The sequence below is a fragment of the Eptesicus fuscus genome, chromosome 16 (assembly GCF_027574615.1).
Source record: "Eptesicus fuscus isolate TK198812 chromosome 16, DD_ASM_mEF_20220401, whole genome shotgun sequence".
In the NCBI taxonomy this organism is placed as follows: Eukaryota; Metazoa; Chordata; class Mammalia; order Chiroptera; family Vespertilionidae; genus Eptesicus; species Eptesicus fuscus.
The window spans coordinates 36,431,374-36,450,216 of record NC_072488.1 but is presented as its reverse complement, the minus strand read 5'-3'; the positions used below and the strand labels follow the sequence as shown (position 1 = coordinate 36,450,216).

The 18,843-nt window shown below is 41.2% G+C and overlaps 1 protein-coding gene across 8 annotated transcripts in view; it reads right to left on the bottom strand.

The window, feature by feature from the left end:
- EHBP1 (EH domain binding protein 1) overlaps positions 1-18,843 on the bottom strand; it is a 442,179-nt gene that overhangs the window by 165,011 nt on the left and 258,325 nt on the right. For all 8 annotated transcript variants that reach the window (XM_054728303.1, XM_054728309.1, XM_054728302.1 and 5 more), the window contains one exon: positions 16,608-16,797. In XM_054728303.1, coding sequence (XP_054584278.1) covers positions 16,608-16,797 — 190 coding nt within the window. The remainder of the gene's footprint in view (positions 1-16,607; positions 16,798-18,843) is intronic.

The window sequence follows — 18,843 nt, the reverse complement described above, 5'->3', positions numbered from 1 at the left end:
ATCACCTATTATATGCTAAGCACCCATGCTAAGATCTAAACACATAGAAATAAAATCCCTGATCTCATGGAGTTCACAGAATAGTGTGTGTGTGTACAGGGGTGGGATTGGGGGGAGGGGACATGATAAACAAAGTATACAGGAGAAGATAGTGACTGGGAAAGGGAGGATGGCTTATACAGGGTAGTGAGAGAAGGTCTCTTTAAAGAGGTGACACTGAGAAGAAATCGGAATGAAATGAGGGAATGAGTCATGAGAAACTCTGGAAAATAATGTGCCAGATGGAGCAAAAAAAAAACAAATGTGAATATCCTGAGGTTAGAACAAACTGGTTATGTTTAGGAATTCCAAGATGGCTGCAGAGCAGCTGAAGGCTCCAGCTGCTTGCTCCCAACACTGGACAGGACTTGCAGCTAAACTGCAGAGCGTTGGGCTTGAAAAATCAGCATTATAGGTGATCTGAAGAACTGTGAGCAGAGTGCATAGAGAAAGGACAGGAGGAGCAATTGCACAGCTGGGAAGTTGAGGGAGTATGCAACAGCAGAGCCCCTGATCCCTGGGAGCCTGAGGTCTCAGCTCCACACAGGGATTCCAAATCCAGAGTGACAGAGAGGGGAAGGGAAGTCTGTGTGGCATCAGGCAGTGGGAATCAGTGTACACCCCTATGTTTATAGCAGCATTATTTACAACTAGGGGCCCAGTGCACAAATTTGTGCACCTTGAAAGGAACTGTGGGCCGCGAGGCTTTGGTGGAAATAGGAGTGGGTCTTGGCCCATCCTCTACGACCCTGCCCGGCCCCTCCCGCCACAGTCCTGTCTGCTGGAGGAAAGCCTCGCTCCCGCCACCGCTGCTCCCATGTGCTGACGGTGCTGACCCCACTCGCACCTGCTGATGGTGCAGAGTGATTGGGGCTGGCACCAGCAGTGGGTGCAAGTGGTGGCTGCTGCCCTGATCGCCCCTCAGGAGCAGGGGGAGGTGGAGAAGCCCTCAGGGGCGATCGGTGCCAGAAACTGCTGCTCACACCTGCTGACAGCGCTGAGTGATCGGGGCTGGCGCCCGGTGCCAGCAACAGGTGTGAGTAGAGGCTCTGATGTCAGCAGCGGGTGCAAGTGGGGCCAGCGCCGGCAACAGGTGCGAGTGCCAGGCAGGACCGCAGCACGTGAGAGCAAAGAATTTTCAGTAACCAACAGAGGCTTGCCCCAATTACAGCAACCGGTGCCCCACCTTGGTGTGATGCCCCTGCTCACCTGCTCCACCGTCTTGCCATGGCCAACACCCGCCATGTTCCGCATTCTGCTGCCTGCTGCCGATGCCTGCCATGTTCTGGGTGCGCCCCCTGGTGGTCAGCGCACATTATAGCGACTGGTTATGTGGTTGTTCAGTTGTTCCACCGTTCGGTCTATTTGCATATTAGCCTTTTATTATATAGGATAGCTAAGATCTGGAAATAGCCCAAGTGCCCATCAGTGGATAAGCGGATAAAAAAGATGTGGTACATTTACACAATGGATTAATATGCAGTTGTAAAAAGGATCTCTTACCCTTGGAGACAGCATGGAGGAACCTGGAGAGTATTATGCTAAGTGAAATAAGCTAGTCAGAGAAAGACAAGTATCACATGATCTCAGTTATATGTGGAATCTAATGAACAAAATAAACTAACGAATGAAATAGATCCAGAGACATCACAGAATTAGAAATTATACTATAGTAAACATAAGCAATTATCTCTTGAGATTCACAAGGCATTCTGGGTATAAGAATGGTCCCAAACTGTGGAATTTCATTCTAGAACATAAATATATTTTATCATAAAGTAATACTGTGATGTTTACCTTCTCAAAGAATTATTAATTTATTCACAATGTATTTTCAATGACTGGATTTGCTTCTCAATAAGATCACTATTAGAGGGATTTAATCTAGCTTTAAAAGTCATCTTTCTGCAGCAGAAAAGTGTTTTTTTAAAAGGACAAAAAGATTCCCGAGTTATAAACTTAAAACCTAATGAAATGATCTAACGACATATAGGTTTGCAAAGAAAATGCTCACACACTCAATGATAATGGCACTAGTGGTGCCAATATATAGCGTATATATTAATCCTTAGATTACAACACTTAATCCACATATTAAAGAATTTACAGGTCCTGCAGTAGTTGGCCCTTCTATACATAAGCCAGTTAAAGAATACCTATTACCACTAAAAATATGTCTTAACTTCTTGTTTTAATACCATGAAAACAGACAGTAAAAGACTATTAAGCCATTTTATGATATCTAGTTGCTCCATTAAATCAATTGTACTGTGACTGCTTTCAAGACTCATCTCCAAGTTCAAACCTGTCAGCCTTGTTCTTCAAGCTTTTCAAGATGGGACTTAATGTTTAAAAAAAACACACAGTGCCAAGCAAAAAGTTTAAGGAAACATAAAACCTTCATAGAAATGATCACAGGAGTTCAACGTGATTATAAATATCTTCCTCACCAACATAAGTAGTAAAACAAAAAATTTTCAAAAGATTTATAGTTTATTTCTTGTTTATATTTTCTTCTTTGACCTATACATTACTTGAAAGTATATATGTTAATTTTAACACATTGCGGGAGGATCACGAGCATTCTCGTGTTTTCATATTACACAGTGTTTTACATAAATGTTAAAGGCACGCCTTAAAATTAAATACCCATTGCATTTTGAAGTTATTTATTACATGTTCTTACAAGCTAATATCTTTTTAAAGTATGATACTTTGTAAAACATTTTTTGTACTTGTTCAATAGAAACTTATCTGGCCACTGGGTAAAACTAGCAATAAAACTACTGGTGTGCAATGTGTTAAAATATATATGTTTGTTCTAGTTATTGTTTTGTTATTGACTTCTAGATTAATTGCACTATGGGCAGAAAACAATTTCAATCCTCTGAAATTTATCAAAAACTTACTTTAGAGCCTAAGACATAGTTACTTTTTGTAAATAAATGACTTCTGCAGTTGCATTATGTAATATAATTTACGGGGTCAAAATTGTTAATTGAGTCTTTAAATCTTACTGATTTTTTTTTTTAGTCTGCCTATTCCATCAATTATATAGAGATGTGCTATAATTGCTCACTATAACATGAATTATGTTTTTCTCCTTGTAGTTCTTTCAAAGTTAACTATATATATTTTGAGAATATGTTATTAGGTGAATGTAAAATACAAAGTTATATTTTCTTGGTGAACTGAATCTTCTATCATGATATGATAATCAGCTTTATATCTAGTAATCCATTTAGTTTTAAAACCTATTATATTTGATATTAACATGGCTATATTGATTTTCTTTGGGTTGCTTTCATGGTAAATCTTCTTTCAGTTTTTTAATTTCAGTCTTTCAGATATCTATTTTTAGGTGTGTATAGTTAAGATATTTTAAAAATCCAAATTGATAATATTTGTTTTTAACTGCAACACTTGAACCATTTTGATTTAATATAATTACTAATAATTTGAATTTAAGTCTATCAATTTCAAGTTTTTGATTTGTTCTAACCACTTCCTGTTTATTTTTCCTTCCTTTTATTGAATTTATCTCCTTTATCAAATTAATTTTAAAAATCTTTCCTTTATTTTCTCTTCTAGTTTGATATTTCTACCCTTTTATGAGACTGACACGCTACCTACTGCGCTAACGAGGCACCTTATTTCTACCCTTTTAGTAGTTGTCCTAAAAATTTCAAGCTTACTTAACTAATCACTGTCTAAAGAGAAATCTTTACCCTTCTTCTCAATAATATAGGGATCTTAGACTACATTAGTGTACTTATCCTCATTTCCAGCTTATATATTACCAGAGGCCTGGTGCACAAAATTCATGCATGGGTAGGGTCCCTGGGCCTGGCCAGCGATCAGTGCTGATTGGGGCCTTCTGGCTGCCAGCTGGGGCCTTCCTTTGTCCTGCGCCACCCCCTGGTGGTCAGCGCACATCATAGCGAGTGATTGAACTCCCGGTCTCCCCCCCCACCCCCCAACCCCCGCCCAGGGAACACTTTGCATATTAGCCTTTTATATATATAGATTGTTGTCACATGGTTTAATTGTATCTTTTATTTTAGCCCAGCATGAGATATTATTGTTTTAGTAGGGGCCCAATGCACGAATTCGTGCACCTTGAAAGGAACTGTGGGCCGCGAGGCTACCATGGGCACAAGGGCAGGTCTCGACCCATCCTCCATGCCCTGGCCCAGCCCCTCCTGCTGCAGTCCTCGGTCCCCTGTCTGCCGGCAGCCTTGCTCCCGCCACCACCGCTCCCACATGCTGACTGCTCTGGTTTGCTCGCACCTGCTGATAGCACGGAGCAACTAGGGTTAGTGCCAGCAGCGGGTGCGAGCAGGGCCAGGCAGTCAGTGGGTGTGAGCGGCGGCTCCAACGCCAGCAGCAGGTGCGAGCAGGGCCGTCGCCGGCAGGGGGTGTGAGAGGCAGCTGCTGGCCCCAATCGCTCTTCAGGAGCTGGAGAAGCCCTGAGGAGTGATGGGGGCTGGCAGCCGCCATTGACACCCGCTGATGGCACTGGCGCCGGGTGCTGGCAGCAAGTGTAAGTGGTGGCTCCGGCACTGGCAGCGGTGGGAGTGGGGCTGGCACCGGCAGCAGGTGTGAGTGCCGGGCAGGACCACAGCTCATGGGAGCAAAGAATTTTCAGTAACCACTAGAGGCTCGCCCCGATGACAGCGACCAGTGCCCCACCTTGGTCTGGCACTCCTGCTCACCTGCTCTACCATCCCACCGCGGCTGACGCCTGCCATGTTCCATGCTCTGCCGCCTGCTGCCCACACCCACCATGTTCCGCGCGCACCCCCTGGAGGTCAGCGCACGTCATAGCAACCGGTTGTTCAGTCATTCAGCCGTTCAGTCTATTTGCATATTAGGGTATTATATATATATATATATATATATATATATATATATATATATATATATATATAATCAATTGTTTAATTTATTCACATATTTGCCATTGTGCAATCTTTCTTGAATTTCTGACCTTCTAATGAATATTTTCCTTCGGTCTAAGTTACATGTTTTAGTATTCCCTTAGTAAGAGTCTGCTGGTAACAAACTCAGTTGTATAAAAACATGTTTATTTTTGTCCTCATTCTTAAAAACACTTTTTACTGAACATACAATTCAACACTGGCATTTATTTATTTTTCATTATGTGGATAACATCAAACTCTCTTGCTTCTACTGATGCGGTTGACAAATCATCAGTGTTCCTTTGAAGTTATTTTGGCTTTTTCCCACACTTGGGCTAATTAAAAATCCTCTCATCCATCTAATCATCATCTATACCTATCTATCTACCTATCTACCTATCTATCTATCTATCTATCTATCTATCTATCTATCTATCTGCCTATCAATTGATCAATGATCTTCTGAAGTTTCACTATGAAATTTCTGGGTTTAGAGTTCTTTTATCCTGATTAGGATTTGTTTGCCTTCTTGTATCAGCAAACTGTATCCTTTTTATCAGATTTGAAAAATTCTCAGACATTATCTCTTCAAATACAATCTCTGCTCTACTCTTCCTTTTCCTTTTCAGAGTCTTCTTAGAATTATACTATAGCTTACTCAATCCTTCAGGTCTTTTTAAAAAATATATTTTTAATAATTTCAGAGAAGAAGGGAGAGGGGAGAGAGAGAGAGATAGAAACATCAATGATGAGAGAGAATCATTGATGGCTGCCTCCTCCACGCCCCACATTGGAGATCAAGCCCACAACCCAGGTATATACCCTGACCATGACCTCCTAGTTCATAGGTTGACACTCAACCAGTAAGCCGGGCAATTCAGGTCTTTTAGAAAATATTTTATAATGAAAAACTTCAACAGCAGAATAGATATTATAATGAACCCCACGTAACCACCAGCTTCAAAAGTTATCAACATTTTTTCCAATTTTGTTTTGTCATTATTTCCAAATACCATCCCCCAAACACATTTGTTTTTCTTCTAGAGCATTTTAAAGCAAATCCCAGAGAGCTATATTTCAACAGTAAATAATCCAATATATAACTCTAAAATATAAGTACATTTAAAATCTGTAATTTCTCCTTCTTCCCTCCTTCACTTTTACCAAGTTATTCATTGGTTAAGTGAATTGGATCATTTGTCCTGGAGGACTTCCCACATTCTGCTTTGGTTTATTCCATCTTCATGGTTTCATTTCACATATTCCTCTACCCATCAATTATATACCAGTTTCTTGTAAACTGGTAGCTATTACAACCAGTGGCTTAACTAGATCTAAGTTTAATTCTTTGGCAAGAATCCTTTATAAGTAGTTCCACATAATTTTGTTCTTTCTCTTTTAAATCTTTATTGTTGAGAGTTAGACAGATGCACCCCTTTTCCTGCCATTGATCCCCTCTAGCCTGTCCCCTCCCCTTGCCCCAGGTCTTTCTATTATGATATATCAGGAGGCACAAAATGACTGCTTGTCTTACTTTTAATGATAACTACAGTTGAGTGTTGTCAGCCTGATCCACTCATCTATATATCTATATATATAAAACCCTAATATGCAAATAGACCAAATGGCAAAACAACCGAACAACTGGTCGCTATGACAAGTGCTGACCACCAGGGGGTGCGCAAGGAACATGGTGGGCGTCAGAAGCAGGAGGCAGAGAGCGGAACATGGCGGGCATCGGCCGCAGCGGGATGGTGGAGGTGAGCGGGTGCACCAGACCAAGGTGGGGCGCCAGTTGCTATCATCGGGGCGAGCCTCTAGTGGTTTCTGAAAATTCTTTGCTCCCGTGTGCTGCGGTCCCTCCCGATGCTCGCACCTGCTGCAGGTGCCGGCCCCGCTTGCCCCTCAGGAGCAGGGGGAGGTGGAGAAGCCCTGAGGAGCAATCGGGGCTGGCAGCCCCGCTCGTACCCATAGTCGGTGCCAGAGCTGCTACTCGCACCCGCTGCCTGCCCCAATGGCCCCTGAAGGCTTCTCCACCTCCCCCTGCTCCTGAGGGGCGATCGGGGCAGCAGCCACCGCTTGCATCTGGTGAAGGCGCCAGCCCCGCTTGCACCCACTGCTGGCACCGGCGCTGTCAGTGCATGGGAGTGGCGGAGGCAAAGCGGGGCTGCTGGCAGACAGGGGACCGGGGGCCATGGGGCTGGAGGGGATGAGGAAGATGAGACCCACCCCTGTGCCCACCACAGCCTCGCAGCCCACAGTTCCTTTCAAGGTGCACAAATTCGTGCACTGAGCCCCTAGTCTATTATAAGACCTTTCCTCTCAATGTTTTAGAAGCTATGCTGCTTATTGCTAAATCCATTATTTCATTAGTGATTATAAAATGGTGAGTTTTCTAATGATATCATTCCTTCTGTATTTTATAGCTAGAATTCTTCTATGAGGAAGACCTTTCCCTCATCAGCTATTTAATTATCTAGTTCATTAAGGAAAGTTAAAATACTTGACTCTTTTTTTTATTAATTTACTTAATATGAGTTGGTGCCCTACCAACCTCCAAAGTCAACTATTTGGGTATTAATATTATGAATTCATGAATCCTATATAATAAAAGCCTAATATGCTAAGTGTCTGGTAATCCATTCAACCAATCAAAGCATAATATGCTAATGATATGCTAAGGCTGCTCAACTGCTCACTATGATGTGCATTGTCCACCAGGGGGCAGACAGTCGACCAGTCACTATGACGTGCACTGACCATCAGGGGGCAGACAGTAGACCAGTCACTATGATGTGCACTGACCATCAGGGGGCAAAAGCTCTGACCGGTAGGTTAGCTTGCTGCTGGGGTCCGGCCAATCGGGACTGAGCGTGACGGGCTGGACACACCCTGGAGCCTTCTTGCAGTCCCTTCCCAGCTGGTCAACCTCCTGCATTCTTCCCCGACCCCGATCATTGCACCGGTGGGGTCCCTCAGCCTGGCCTGCACCCTCTTGCAATCTAGGACCCCTTGGGGGATGTCGGAGAGCCAGTTTCAGCCCAATCCTGCAGGCCAGGCCAAAGGACCCCACTGGTGCATGAATTTGTGCACCGGGCCTTTAGTTTTTATATAATTAACTAGAGGCCCGGTGCACAAATTTGTGCATGGGTGGGGTCCGGCCGGCCCGCCCCAATCAGGGCCGATCATGCCCGGCCCGCCAGGGGAAGGGGCCATGGGTGGTTGGCTGGACGGCCCTGCCCCCTGGTTGAACTCCTGGTTGAGGAGATAATTTGCATATTGGCCTTTTATTATATAGGATGGTTTTCAATCGTTTTGCAAATATTGATTCTTTTTAAATTATGTAAACATGCTCTCCTGTCTCCAGTATTTAATGTTACAAAAGCATCTGATGATAAAATCTTTCCTTCATAGATAAATTGCCTTTGAAAATCAGAAGTACTATCAGGATGTGTTTAGGTTTTTATCTCATTCCATTCATCCTGCCTTGTATTCATGAGCCCTTTTAATCTAAATACTCAAGTCTTTCTTCAGCTCACATAAATTGTCTTTTTTTTCTCTGATAAGTTATTTTCCTCACCTGTTCTCATTTCTACAACCTCCATTATAAAGTAGTGAATTTCCTAACTCTATCTTTTATTCTTATTTTTCCTCCTATTATTTTAATCTCTTCACTTTTCACCTTGAATTCTAAAGAGAACTTTCCAAGTTTGTCTTCTAATCATTAATTTGATGTTCTGAAATAATATATCAAGTGTTTATAATTTTTAACTTGAAAATTATATTTTTTCACATCCAAGAGCTACTTCTTAATCACAGATGATTACTTTTTACCATCTTTTGGGGAAAATTCAATCCTACAGAAAAGTTACAAACATCCTATGTAATAAAAGGCTAATATGTAAATAGACTGAAAAACGGAACAACTGAACAAATGGTTGTTATGACGTGCGCTGACCACCAGGGGGTGTGCGTGGAATCTGGTGGGCGTCGGCCGCTGTGGGATGGTGGAGCAGGTGAGCGGGGACACCAGACCAAGGCAGGGGGCTGGTTAATGGCATTGGATTTTAATATTTTCAAAGATACAAATAAAATTTTCCTTTATTTAAACTGTCATCTGGGGCTTCCTATAGCCCATAGATAATCCTAATTCCAACGGAAATTCTATTAACCAGAGACTCATGTGGTTAATAAGATCTTAAACTCATCAACCCCTCTTCTGGGTATCTATCCAAAACAGAAAAATATTTACTTGTTAAAATATATGTACACCTTTGTTTGTTGCAGCATTACTCACAGTGGCCAAGACATGGAAACAATGCAAGTGACCTTTGATAGGTGATTGGATAAAGATATGGTACATATATATAATGGAATACTACTCAGCCATAAGAAAAGATGAATTATTGCCATTTGCAACAACATGAATGGATCCTGAGAATATCATGCTAAGTGAAAAAGTCAAGAACCATATGATTTCACTCATGTGTTGTATATAAAACTGAAAGCAACAAATGAACAAATAAGACAAATAAACAAAACCTCATAGTCACGACAACAGTTTGGTGGTTACCAGAGGAAAAAAGGGGTGAGGGAAGGGAATAAAGAGGGTCAAAAATATGGTGATGGAAGGAGAGTTGACTATGAGTGGTAAATACCCAATGCAATATATATGTGAAACCTATATAATTTTATTAACCAATGTCAGCCCAATAAATTTTATAAAAAATTAAAAGAAATGCCCTGACTGGTATGTCTCAATTGGTTGGACATCTTCCTGTACATCAAAAGGTTGTGGGTTCAATTCTTAGTCAGGGCACATGCCCAGGTTGCGGGCTCAATCCCTGGCAGGGGGCATGCAGGAAGCAGCCAATTGATGTTTTTCTCTCTTCCTCTCTTTCTAAAAATCAATAAAAATATTTTTTTAAACATTAAAAGAAATAATTCTGGGAAGCTCCACATATATATTAAGGAAAAGTAGCTGAGTCCCTGACCAGGTAGCTCAGTTGGTTAGAGCATCCTCTTGACATGCCAAGGTTGCAGGTTCGATCCGGTCAGGGCACATATAAGAATCAACCAATGAATGCATAAATCAATGTCTCTCTGTTTCTCTCTCTCAATCTCTCTCTGTGTCTCTCTAAAACCAATAAAAGAAAAAAGAAAAAGAAACAGAAAAAGTAGTTGATTCAAAATGTAATTTATTCTTAAGCTTTAAAGTCAGCCACACTAAAGAAGAGAAGTTCTAGGACATAAACTATTTTGCAGGGAGAAAACAAGCTTGACTAAATTAAAAAAGTAAAGGCAGATTAAAGCCATTCCAGAGAGAGAAGCAGATACAATTGAGATTGATTCCTGAAACCCCACTGTATCCTCTACCTAGGGTTCTACAAAATCTCCTTGGATCTTTAGAGCAAGCCAAAAAATAAAAATAAAAAATCAACCGAATGCCTCATTTCTATTAGTTATAAACAAAAGAGTACAAACCATTAAAAGAGGTGATATATACAGGAGTGCTCAATTTATTCAGTATTATTGAGGAATGAAGTATAATAATAAGGTGTTCCAATAAGGAAAAATTTTATAGGTAACTTAAGCTTACCTTCCTACCTCCTCCAGCTATCATTGAATGCAGCTTGGCATTTTATTTTACAAAATAGTTGTGTATTTATCATTGTATTCAATTAAATTTTGATCCTCATTCTGTTTATGACTTTCATAAGAAGGTGTAAGAGATTTTCAACTTTCATATGTGGAAATTAATAGTCTGATTGTGTGCTTACTGTTTTTTAGCATGAATAGCCCAAAGGCACCATGAACAGCCCAAAGGCACACAGTATTGCAAAGACAGAAATGGATGTAAAGAACTTTAGAGAAGGAGGCTTTTATGTGCAAAAGTTGAAAAAGGTGTTTGTCCTGTGGCTTGAATCTGTTGTTGGGACCAATCAAAGGGGCTGCTGTAACTTTGACTTTGGTTTATCCTAGACTTCCCGCAGTTACTGCAATCTGTACTGAAGTTCACAAACATCCAAATGTAAGTCTTAGGTCTTTGTCAGAACTTTCTAGAAAGAGTTAACAATCTGAGTGAAGGCTTCAATTAGTTAGCTAGGCCTTGAGAGAAATTCATAGGATTTTCACTTTTAGAGATGGAGCAAAGGGGCAGTGGTATCACTGTCAACCACCGGAGCTCCACCAAACAGGATCTTTGAGGGAGCCCTTCTCCACTTGGCCAGGCTAATTTTATCAACAATTGTGCAGTGTGGCTCTTCTCTATGCTATCCAAAAAGTGTAAGTTAATTTGTTTTAATTCTTTGTCATTAATAGTTAGCTGTTTATATAGTGACTTTTATGGAATTGGGCACACAGTGTTTAATAACATACTTTAGCAGATGTATGTGGCAATGATGTCATTTATAATCCTAAGCTCTTACTTATAATTTGGATTGCATTTTACACTAAGTTGTGCAAATTATAACTAGGTGTTCAGAGTTATACATGAATTAACTTATATTCACAGTCAGTATATGGTGGTCAGCCGCCATGGAGCCTAACTTATTTTATGTTATTGGATGGTTGTGTGTTTAATGTCAGGTTACCTCTCTAAATACCAGTTTTTCTTCCTAAGTTGTTCTTAAAAGTGTTTTGGCTTTATCATTTTACAAATGCAGAAATCAATAGTCCGAAGTTTATGTAGATTTGACAATGAGGGGTCCATAGCTGCTTTTGGGGGGTAGTTTGAATTTTATTTGCAATAAAAGGACATGCTTATTATTACTTTGTTTAAATTCTGGTTCTAGTTCTTTTCATAAATTTTCTTAAAAATAAGTAGTTTCAGGTGACAAATGGGGAAATTAATCTTTTGACTGAGCACCTGTCATTTTATGACAGTAAACTAGAGGCCCGGTGCACAAATTCGTGCACCAGTGGGGTCCTTTGGCTTGGCCTGTGGGATTGGGCTGAAATCAGCTCTCCAACATCCCCTGAGGGGTCCCGGATGGTAAGAGGGTGCAGGCCAGGCCAAGGGACCCCACTGGTACACAATCGGGGCCAGGGAGGGATGCGGGAGGTTGGTCAGCCAGGGAGGGACCACGGAAGGGCTCCAAGGAATGTCCAGCCTGTCTCGCTCAGTCCCAATCAGCTGGACCCAGCAGCAAGTTAACCAACCAGTCGGAGCATCTGCCACCTGGTGGTCAGTGCACGTCATAGTGACTGGTCAACGGGTCAACTGTCTGCCCCTGGTGGTCAGTGCACATCATAGCAACTGGTCGACCGGTCAACTCTATGGTGGTTAGTGAACGTCATAGTGAGCAGTTGAGCGGCCTTAGCATATCATTAGCATATTATGCTTTGATTGGTTGAATGGACGACTGGACAACCAGACAATTAGCATATTAGGCTTTTATTATACAGGATGCTCTTCAGCCTCTGTAGGCAGTTGCCATTCAGTGCAGTTTGGCCCTTTGCCATACAAAAAAACTGTGGCCCTACCGGGTTTGGCTCAGTGAACACAGCATTGGCCTGCAGACTGAAGGGTCCTGGGTTTGAGTCCAGTCAAGGGCACATACCCTGGTTGCAGGCTCAATCCCGGCACGTGTGGGAGGCAACCAACTGATGTGTTTCTCTCACATTGATGTTTCTCTCTCTGTCTCTCCCCGTCTCTTCCACTCGCTCTAAAAATCAATGAAAAAATATCCTTGGGTAAGGATTAAAAAACAACAACTGTGGTGTAATATCCTTTTATTATTTGACTACAATTTTAGTCTGATTTTTCAAAAGCTTTATTTGAACTATTGTCTCCTTTTTAATTTACAAATAAGGAAAATAATTGGCCAGGAAGCATATCTTTTAGGCATTAAACGGTTTAATAATTTTAATAAAAATGTTTTGATGTAAAACACACCTTCCTGTTTTCCTAAATAGAATACTGTATACAAAACAAATACACCATGGCTGGTGCTGCTCAGTGGTTAGAGCATCGGCCTGCATACCAAAGGGTTGGAGGTTCGATTCCGGGTCAAGGGAACGTACCTGGATTGGGGGGTCTGTTCCCTGACCCTGGTTGGGGCAAGAGCATGAGAGGCATCTAGTAGCAACTAGTTCAATGTGTCTCTCTCACACTGTTGTTGTTGTTTTTTCCTCTCTCTTCCCCTCCCTCCTTCCTTTCCATTCTCTCTGAAATGCAATGGAAAAAAAGTATCCTCACATGAGGATTAATAAAAACAAAACAATAACCACAAAATAGTACCACTCTTTCATGTTGACTCAAGGTTGCCAAAATGGTCAATTATTTCTCTATGCTTTAATACTGCAAAGTCTTCAGGAATATATTCCAGTCTACTGTGGGAATATATGTGTATACACACACACACACACACACACACACACACACACAGGAATATATATATCTATGATGAATAAGCCCCATACTTCTCACCTGCCATTTATCATTTTTATTACTGTTATTATGCCACTGATCTTATCTTCTTCCTTATCTCATACATAATTGTATAGTTAGTAGTTTCCAGTTTCTTTTTCTTTTTTTTCAGTTTGGCAATGGTCCATTTTTTTCCAAATGAAATCTTACATGAATTCCAATATATAAATGAGTGTGGATTTGTGCTATAAAAGTGGAACGGGGTTTAGTACCCTGCTGCTAAGCCTCCATACCTGGTCTCCAGTGCTGAATACCAAGGACCTCATGAAAACCCAGGTCACCACCAAATAGTTTAATATCCCTGATCAAACCTAAGAGTGACTTCCTCTCATGAAAGATAAACATTTTTTAAGGTAATGTTATCTTGCATTTTGTATGGAAGGCAACAACAAAAAAGATGCATGATCTCATTACTCCAAAACCTCTATTAGTATAACAAACAAAAACAGAATTAAAACATGAATGACTGTGTTTCTATCTGTGAGTGAGCAGAATGAAGCATTTTCTGAGAAGCATGATAGTACACGTTCAGCCTTTCATATAAACATGACTTATTTCACGATGAACCTGCAATAAAACATTATCCTCAAAATAATGTAAAAAATAGCCATGTTATACTTCACTACAACAATGTTTCTATGAAAAAAGGTATTAAGAGTTCCAACTTAGAATTGGAAATACCTCTATAGAGGTAGATTGGTACAGTGGGGAAAGTATGGGTTTTAGACTCAAAAGGCTTGAACTTTAATCCTGGCACTGTCACTACTAGTTCTATTACTTTGAGCAAGTTACTTAACTAAGATTCAGTTTCTCATATATAAAAAGAAGTGAATGGTATGTATTTCTCAGGTTGTTCTATGGATCAAATGAGGTAATAGAATATTGTCTGTCACACAATAGGCACTATTAAGTTCCTTTCCACTTCCTTACAAAGAGATTAGGAGTTCTTGATTAGCTTCAAACTCTTGATTGGACTCCAAAAAAAGATGGGACAAGAAGTAGGTCATGAAGATTTGGGGTCACAGGGGATAATAGGTTTAGGTACTCTTGATGATTCGACTGGATAAAGGACCTAACTAGCTCTTGATTCTGACTAGCATCCCTATTATGGTCTTCTTCTTCCCCCACCATGGGTACAGAACTTGGCCATCTCCTTTGCTTTACATTTCCACCGCTTGCTACTTTCATGTAGTCTCCCAGACCTACCCCTTGCCCTAGACCAGTGGTCGACAAACTGCGGCTCGCAAGCCACATGCGGCTCTTTGGCCCCTTGAGTGTGGCTCTTCCACAAAATACCACGTGTGGGCGCACACGTACAGTGCGATTGAAACTTCGCGGCCCACACGCAGAAGTCGGTTTTCGGCTCTCAAAAGAAATTTCAATCGTTGTACTGTTGGTATTTGGCTCTGTTGACTAATGAGTTTGCCGACCACTGCCCTAGACAATTGCAGGACACAATTTAGTTCTAGTTTCTCCCCCTAAAGTTATAGGGTAAAAACAAACAAACAAATAAAAAAACCTGATATAAAAACAAACACCTAGAGACTGACTTTTGGAATAGCACAGTAAAGACCTCAGTGAACTCAATCTCCCTCTAAGTTTTAGAGTCTAAAACAATGAAAATACAGGCAAACAAGCTATTTCATTTCATGAAAGCCACTGGCATTAAAAAAAAGCCACTGAATGAAGTAAAAAAGAGAAAACTCTGATGCCCTTGAGAAAAGCAGCAGCCTAGGCATCTCAGGAGGAGTAGCACCCAGATATCACACAATTAATACAAATGCCTGTTCCAATCCTGGCTGGGGGACCTGTGACCTTCACTTTATCTCTCTGAGTTTGAGTTCATCTTATTTTTCCCTCAACTACCGTGAGAATTACATAATGTAGTATGGTAACAAAAACAACACCAAAACACCCATAAGTAGATGAGCAAGCTATTTACCCCCAAAACACTTGCTAAATCCAACATTTCTACCTTACACATGGAATCTTACAGTTTGCAAACAAACCATTTAAAAGCTTCAGACTTTGTTCCAATACTGTTACCTTTCCACATAGTCATTATGCATTAAAATTTACTTTAAAAATAGTGACAATAAAGCCAAAATTATAAGTTGACATATATCAAAGTGACACTATTGAAATTCTTCAACAAAGCTTTTCTCTGCACTGAGCCTTAATCTTTCCAGGGTATTTCTCAAAGGATGACTTCTACTCCTTCTGTATCAGTGTAAGCTGTCCTTCACACCTAGCTAGAGGCGTTACATATCCTTTGTTTAAATCACCAACCACATACTTATAATGCCTCTGATTTCAAAATAGCTTTTAAAAAACAAAACTTAACCCAAACTATCCAATCCATCCTATATAATAAAAGTGTAGTATGCAAATTGTCCCCTTGACCGGGAGTTTGTCCAGGAGTTCGACCAGGATGGGGGGGGAGGGCGGGGCCGGCCAGAGGAAGGGAAGGAAGCCCTGGCTGGTGGTGACGGCAGCAGGCAGCCGGGGGAAGGAGGGAGTACCCAGCCGGCAGCTGCTAGGGACCCCACCAGTGCACGAGTTTCTCTAGTATCTATATAATAAAAGCCTAAGTGACCCTTACAGCGGAACAACCAGAACGACCGGTTGCTATGATATGCACTGACCACCAGGGGGCAGATGCTCAATGCAGGAGCTGTCCCTGGTGGTCAGTGTGCTCCCACAGGGGGAGCGCCACTTAGCCAGAAGCCAGGCTCATGGCTGGTGATCGCAGTGGCGGTGGCGGGAGCCTCTCCCGCCTCTGCGGCAGCACTAAGGAGCAGTGAGCCAAGTGGTAAGGAGCGGTGAGCAGGCGGGCGGTAAGAAACAAGGGATCCTGAACTGCTAGAGGGATGTCCAACTGCTGGCTTACAGGGAGCGGGCCTAAGCCAGCAAGCGGATATCCCCCAAGGGGTCCCAGACTGCGAGAGGGCACAGGCCGGGCTAAGGTACACTTCCTTCCTTCCCCTGCCCCCTCCCCAGTGCACGAATTTCGTGCACGGGGCCTCTAGTTATACTATAAACATATAGTTTTCCATACAGATTCCCAGAAAATCCTGTTTCAATATAACGAACTTAGTTGGAGTTTACTTTTAAATCATCAAAAATAGCTAACAATGACTTTCCTTAATTTTAATTAAATTGCATGGGGGAAAGACCAAATGTTAACACATGTTTTACTAAGAATAAACCCCTACCTTAGGAGAAGTGGAGAGATCTTTTCCTGCAGAAACAACTGTATTTTCGTTTACTCCTCCCATCTTTGGTGAGATGACTGGTGGGGCTGGGGCTTTTCTTTTCACTCTCTTTTCAGTTTCCAGTTCTTGAATTGGATTTATCAAATTATTTGGAGGAGGTGTTGGTTTAGGTTCATAAAAAGGATTTGATCTAAATGAAAGAAGAATTACTGTTAAATGTCTCTTTAAAAGTATTTTATATCTAACTAAAATAATATGTTCATTTATAAAACTAGAAAATATTGAAAATAGTAAGAAAAAAACTCAAACTTCTGATAACCTATAATTTAGAAACAATCACTGTTAATCTTGTGTTTTGTTAAGCATTAACAATAAAATGTTTCGCTTCTAAAAAGTATTTTTTAATTTTTTATATCTCAAGGTGAACTCAGCTCTTATTACATCTAGACCCTTAGGGAAATGTTTTTAATAATAGTAAATCCTACATATTCTCCACATCCAAGGAAAAATACATTAGATGTGGAAATAATGATTTGTTTTTTTATACTCCTCACACCAAACATTTTTCCCCTTTGTATTTTATCCCTTTCTCTGTGTTAAATTCCTTTCTTATTAAGGAACATCTTTTACAAGTTCATTCAGTGAGGTTCTATTAGTAGTAAATTCTCCTAAGAGTTAAAAATGTCTTTATTTCAACCTGAAATGATAAACTCAATGATAGATGAACTGATTATAGAATTCTAATTGTCATTTATTTTATTATTATTTTTTAGAACAAATTTTTAAAAATACATTTTATTGATTTTTTACACAGAGGAAGGGAGAGGGATAGAGAGTTAGAAACATCGATGAGAGAGAAACATCGATCAGCTGCCTCCTGCACACCTCCTACTGGGGATGTGCCCACAACCAAGGTACATGCTCTTGACCAGAATCAAACCTGGGACCTTTCAGTCCACAGGTCAAAGCTCTATCCACTGAGCCAAACTGGTTAGGGCTCTAATTGTCATTTAAATCACCTCAGCATTTAAAAAATATTAGCCCACTATCAGCTTATTATTGCTCTTTTGTAAGTCATCTTTTCCCTCTTGCTGTTAACATCTTCTCTTTATTTCTGGTTTTGAGCAATTTTACATGCTATGTCCAGATGTGAATTTTTTTAACTTTTCCTGTTTCAGACTCTTTATATTTCCTGAGTCTGAAGAGTAATGTGTTGCCTTATTTATGAAAAATTATAGCCATTATCTCTTTGGTAGCCTCTCATTGTTTCTATTCTCTTTAGAAAATCTTATTAGATACTAGAGGCCCAGTGCATGATTGAATCATTCACGTGTAGGATCCCCTACACGCTTTCGCTTTTCGCGGTGGAGCTGGGTGCCTGTCCGCTGGTGCACCAGGCCTTTCAGAAGCCTCCGGCTTGGCAGAGGCTTCTGAAAGGCCTGGTGCTGGAGCAGACAGGCACCCAGCTCCCCTACTTTTGATGGTCCGAGGCCGCTGAGGGGGGCTACCCTGCTGTTGAGAGGCGCAGGGGGCGGGACTCCCACCCCCTGCGCCTCTCAACGGCCGCTGAGGGGGGCTGCCGCGGACACCTGGCTACCCTGCCGTTGAGAGGCGCAGCTGGGTGTCCGCGGCAGGCTCCCTCAGCAGCCGCGGATTTGGCCGTTGAGAGGCACAGGGGGCGGGAGTCCCGCCCCCTGCGCCTCTCAACAGCAGGGTAGCCCCCCTCAGTGGCAGCGAATCCGTGCCTCTCAATGGCCGGATAGGCCACCCCGAGTCCCGCCCCCCCAGCCTCCCGCTGCCCAATCGTGGGCATAGCGGAGTGATGGTAATTTACATGTTACTCTATTATTAGATAGGATATTGAACTATCTCTCTCCTTCATATTTTTACAAATTTTTGTTCCTCCTGTGTTATATTCTGGATAATCCCTTAACATCTATAATCAAGTTAACTTTTTCTCTCTTCATCTGTGTTTAATATAATGTAATTTCATGAATTTTTAACTTCCCTAAGCTTATTATGGCTGTGTGTAAATTACCTCAGGTACCGAGATTTAAGTCATTAATAATTTAAACATATTTATTTTAAGTGTCTATCTGATAAATTTATTATTTGAAGTTCTTACATATATAATCCTGATGTTTCTTTTGTCTCCTATTTCTCTTAGTCAACTATTTCCCTGTGTGTTTTGTAATTCTAGATTGTGAGTTCAGAACTTAATTTGAGGAAATACTTT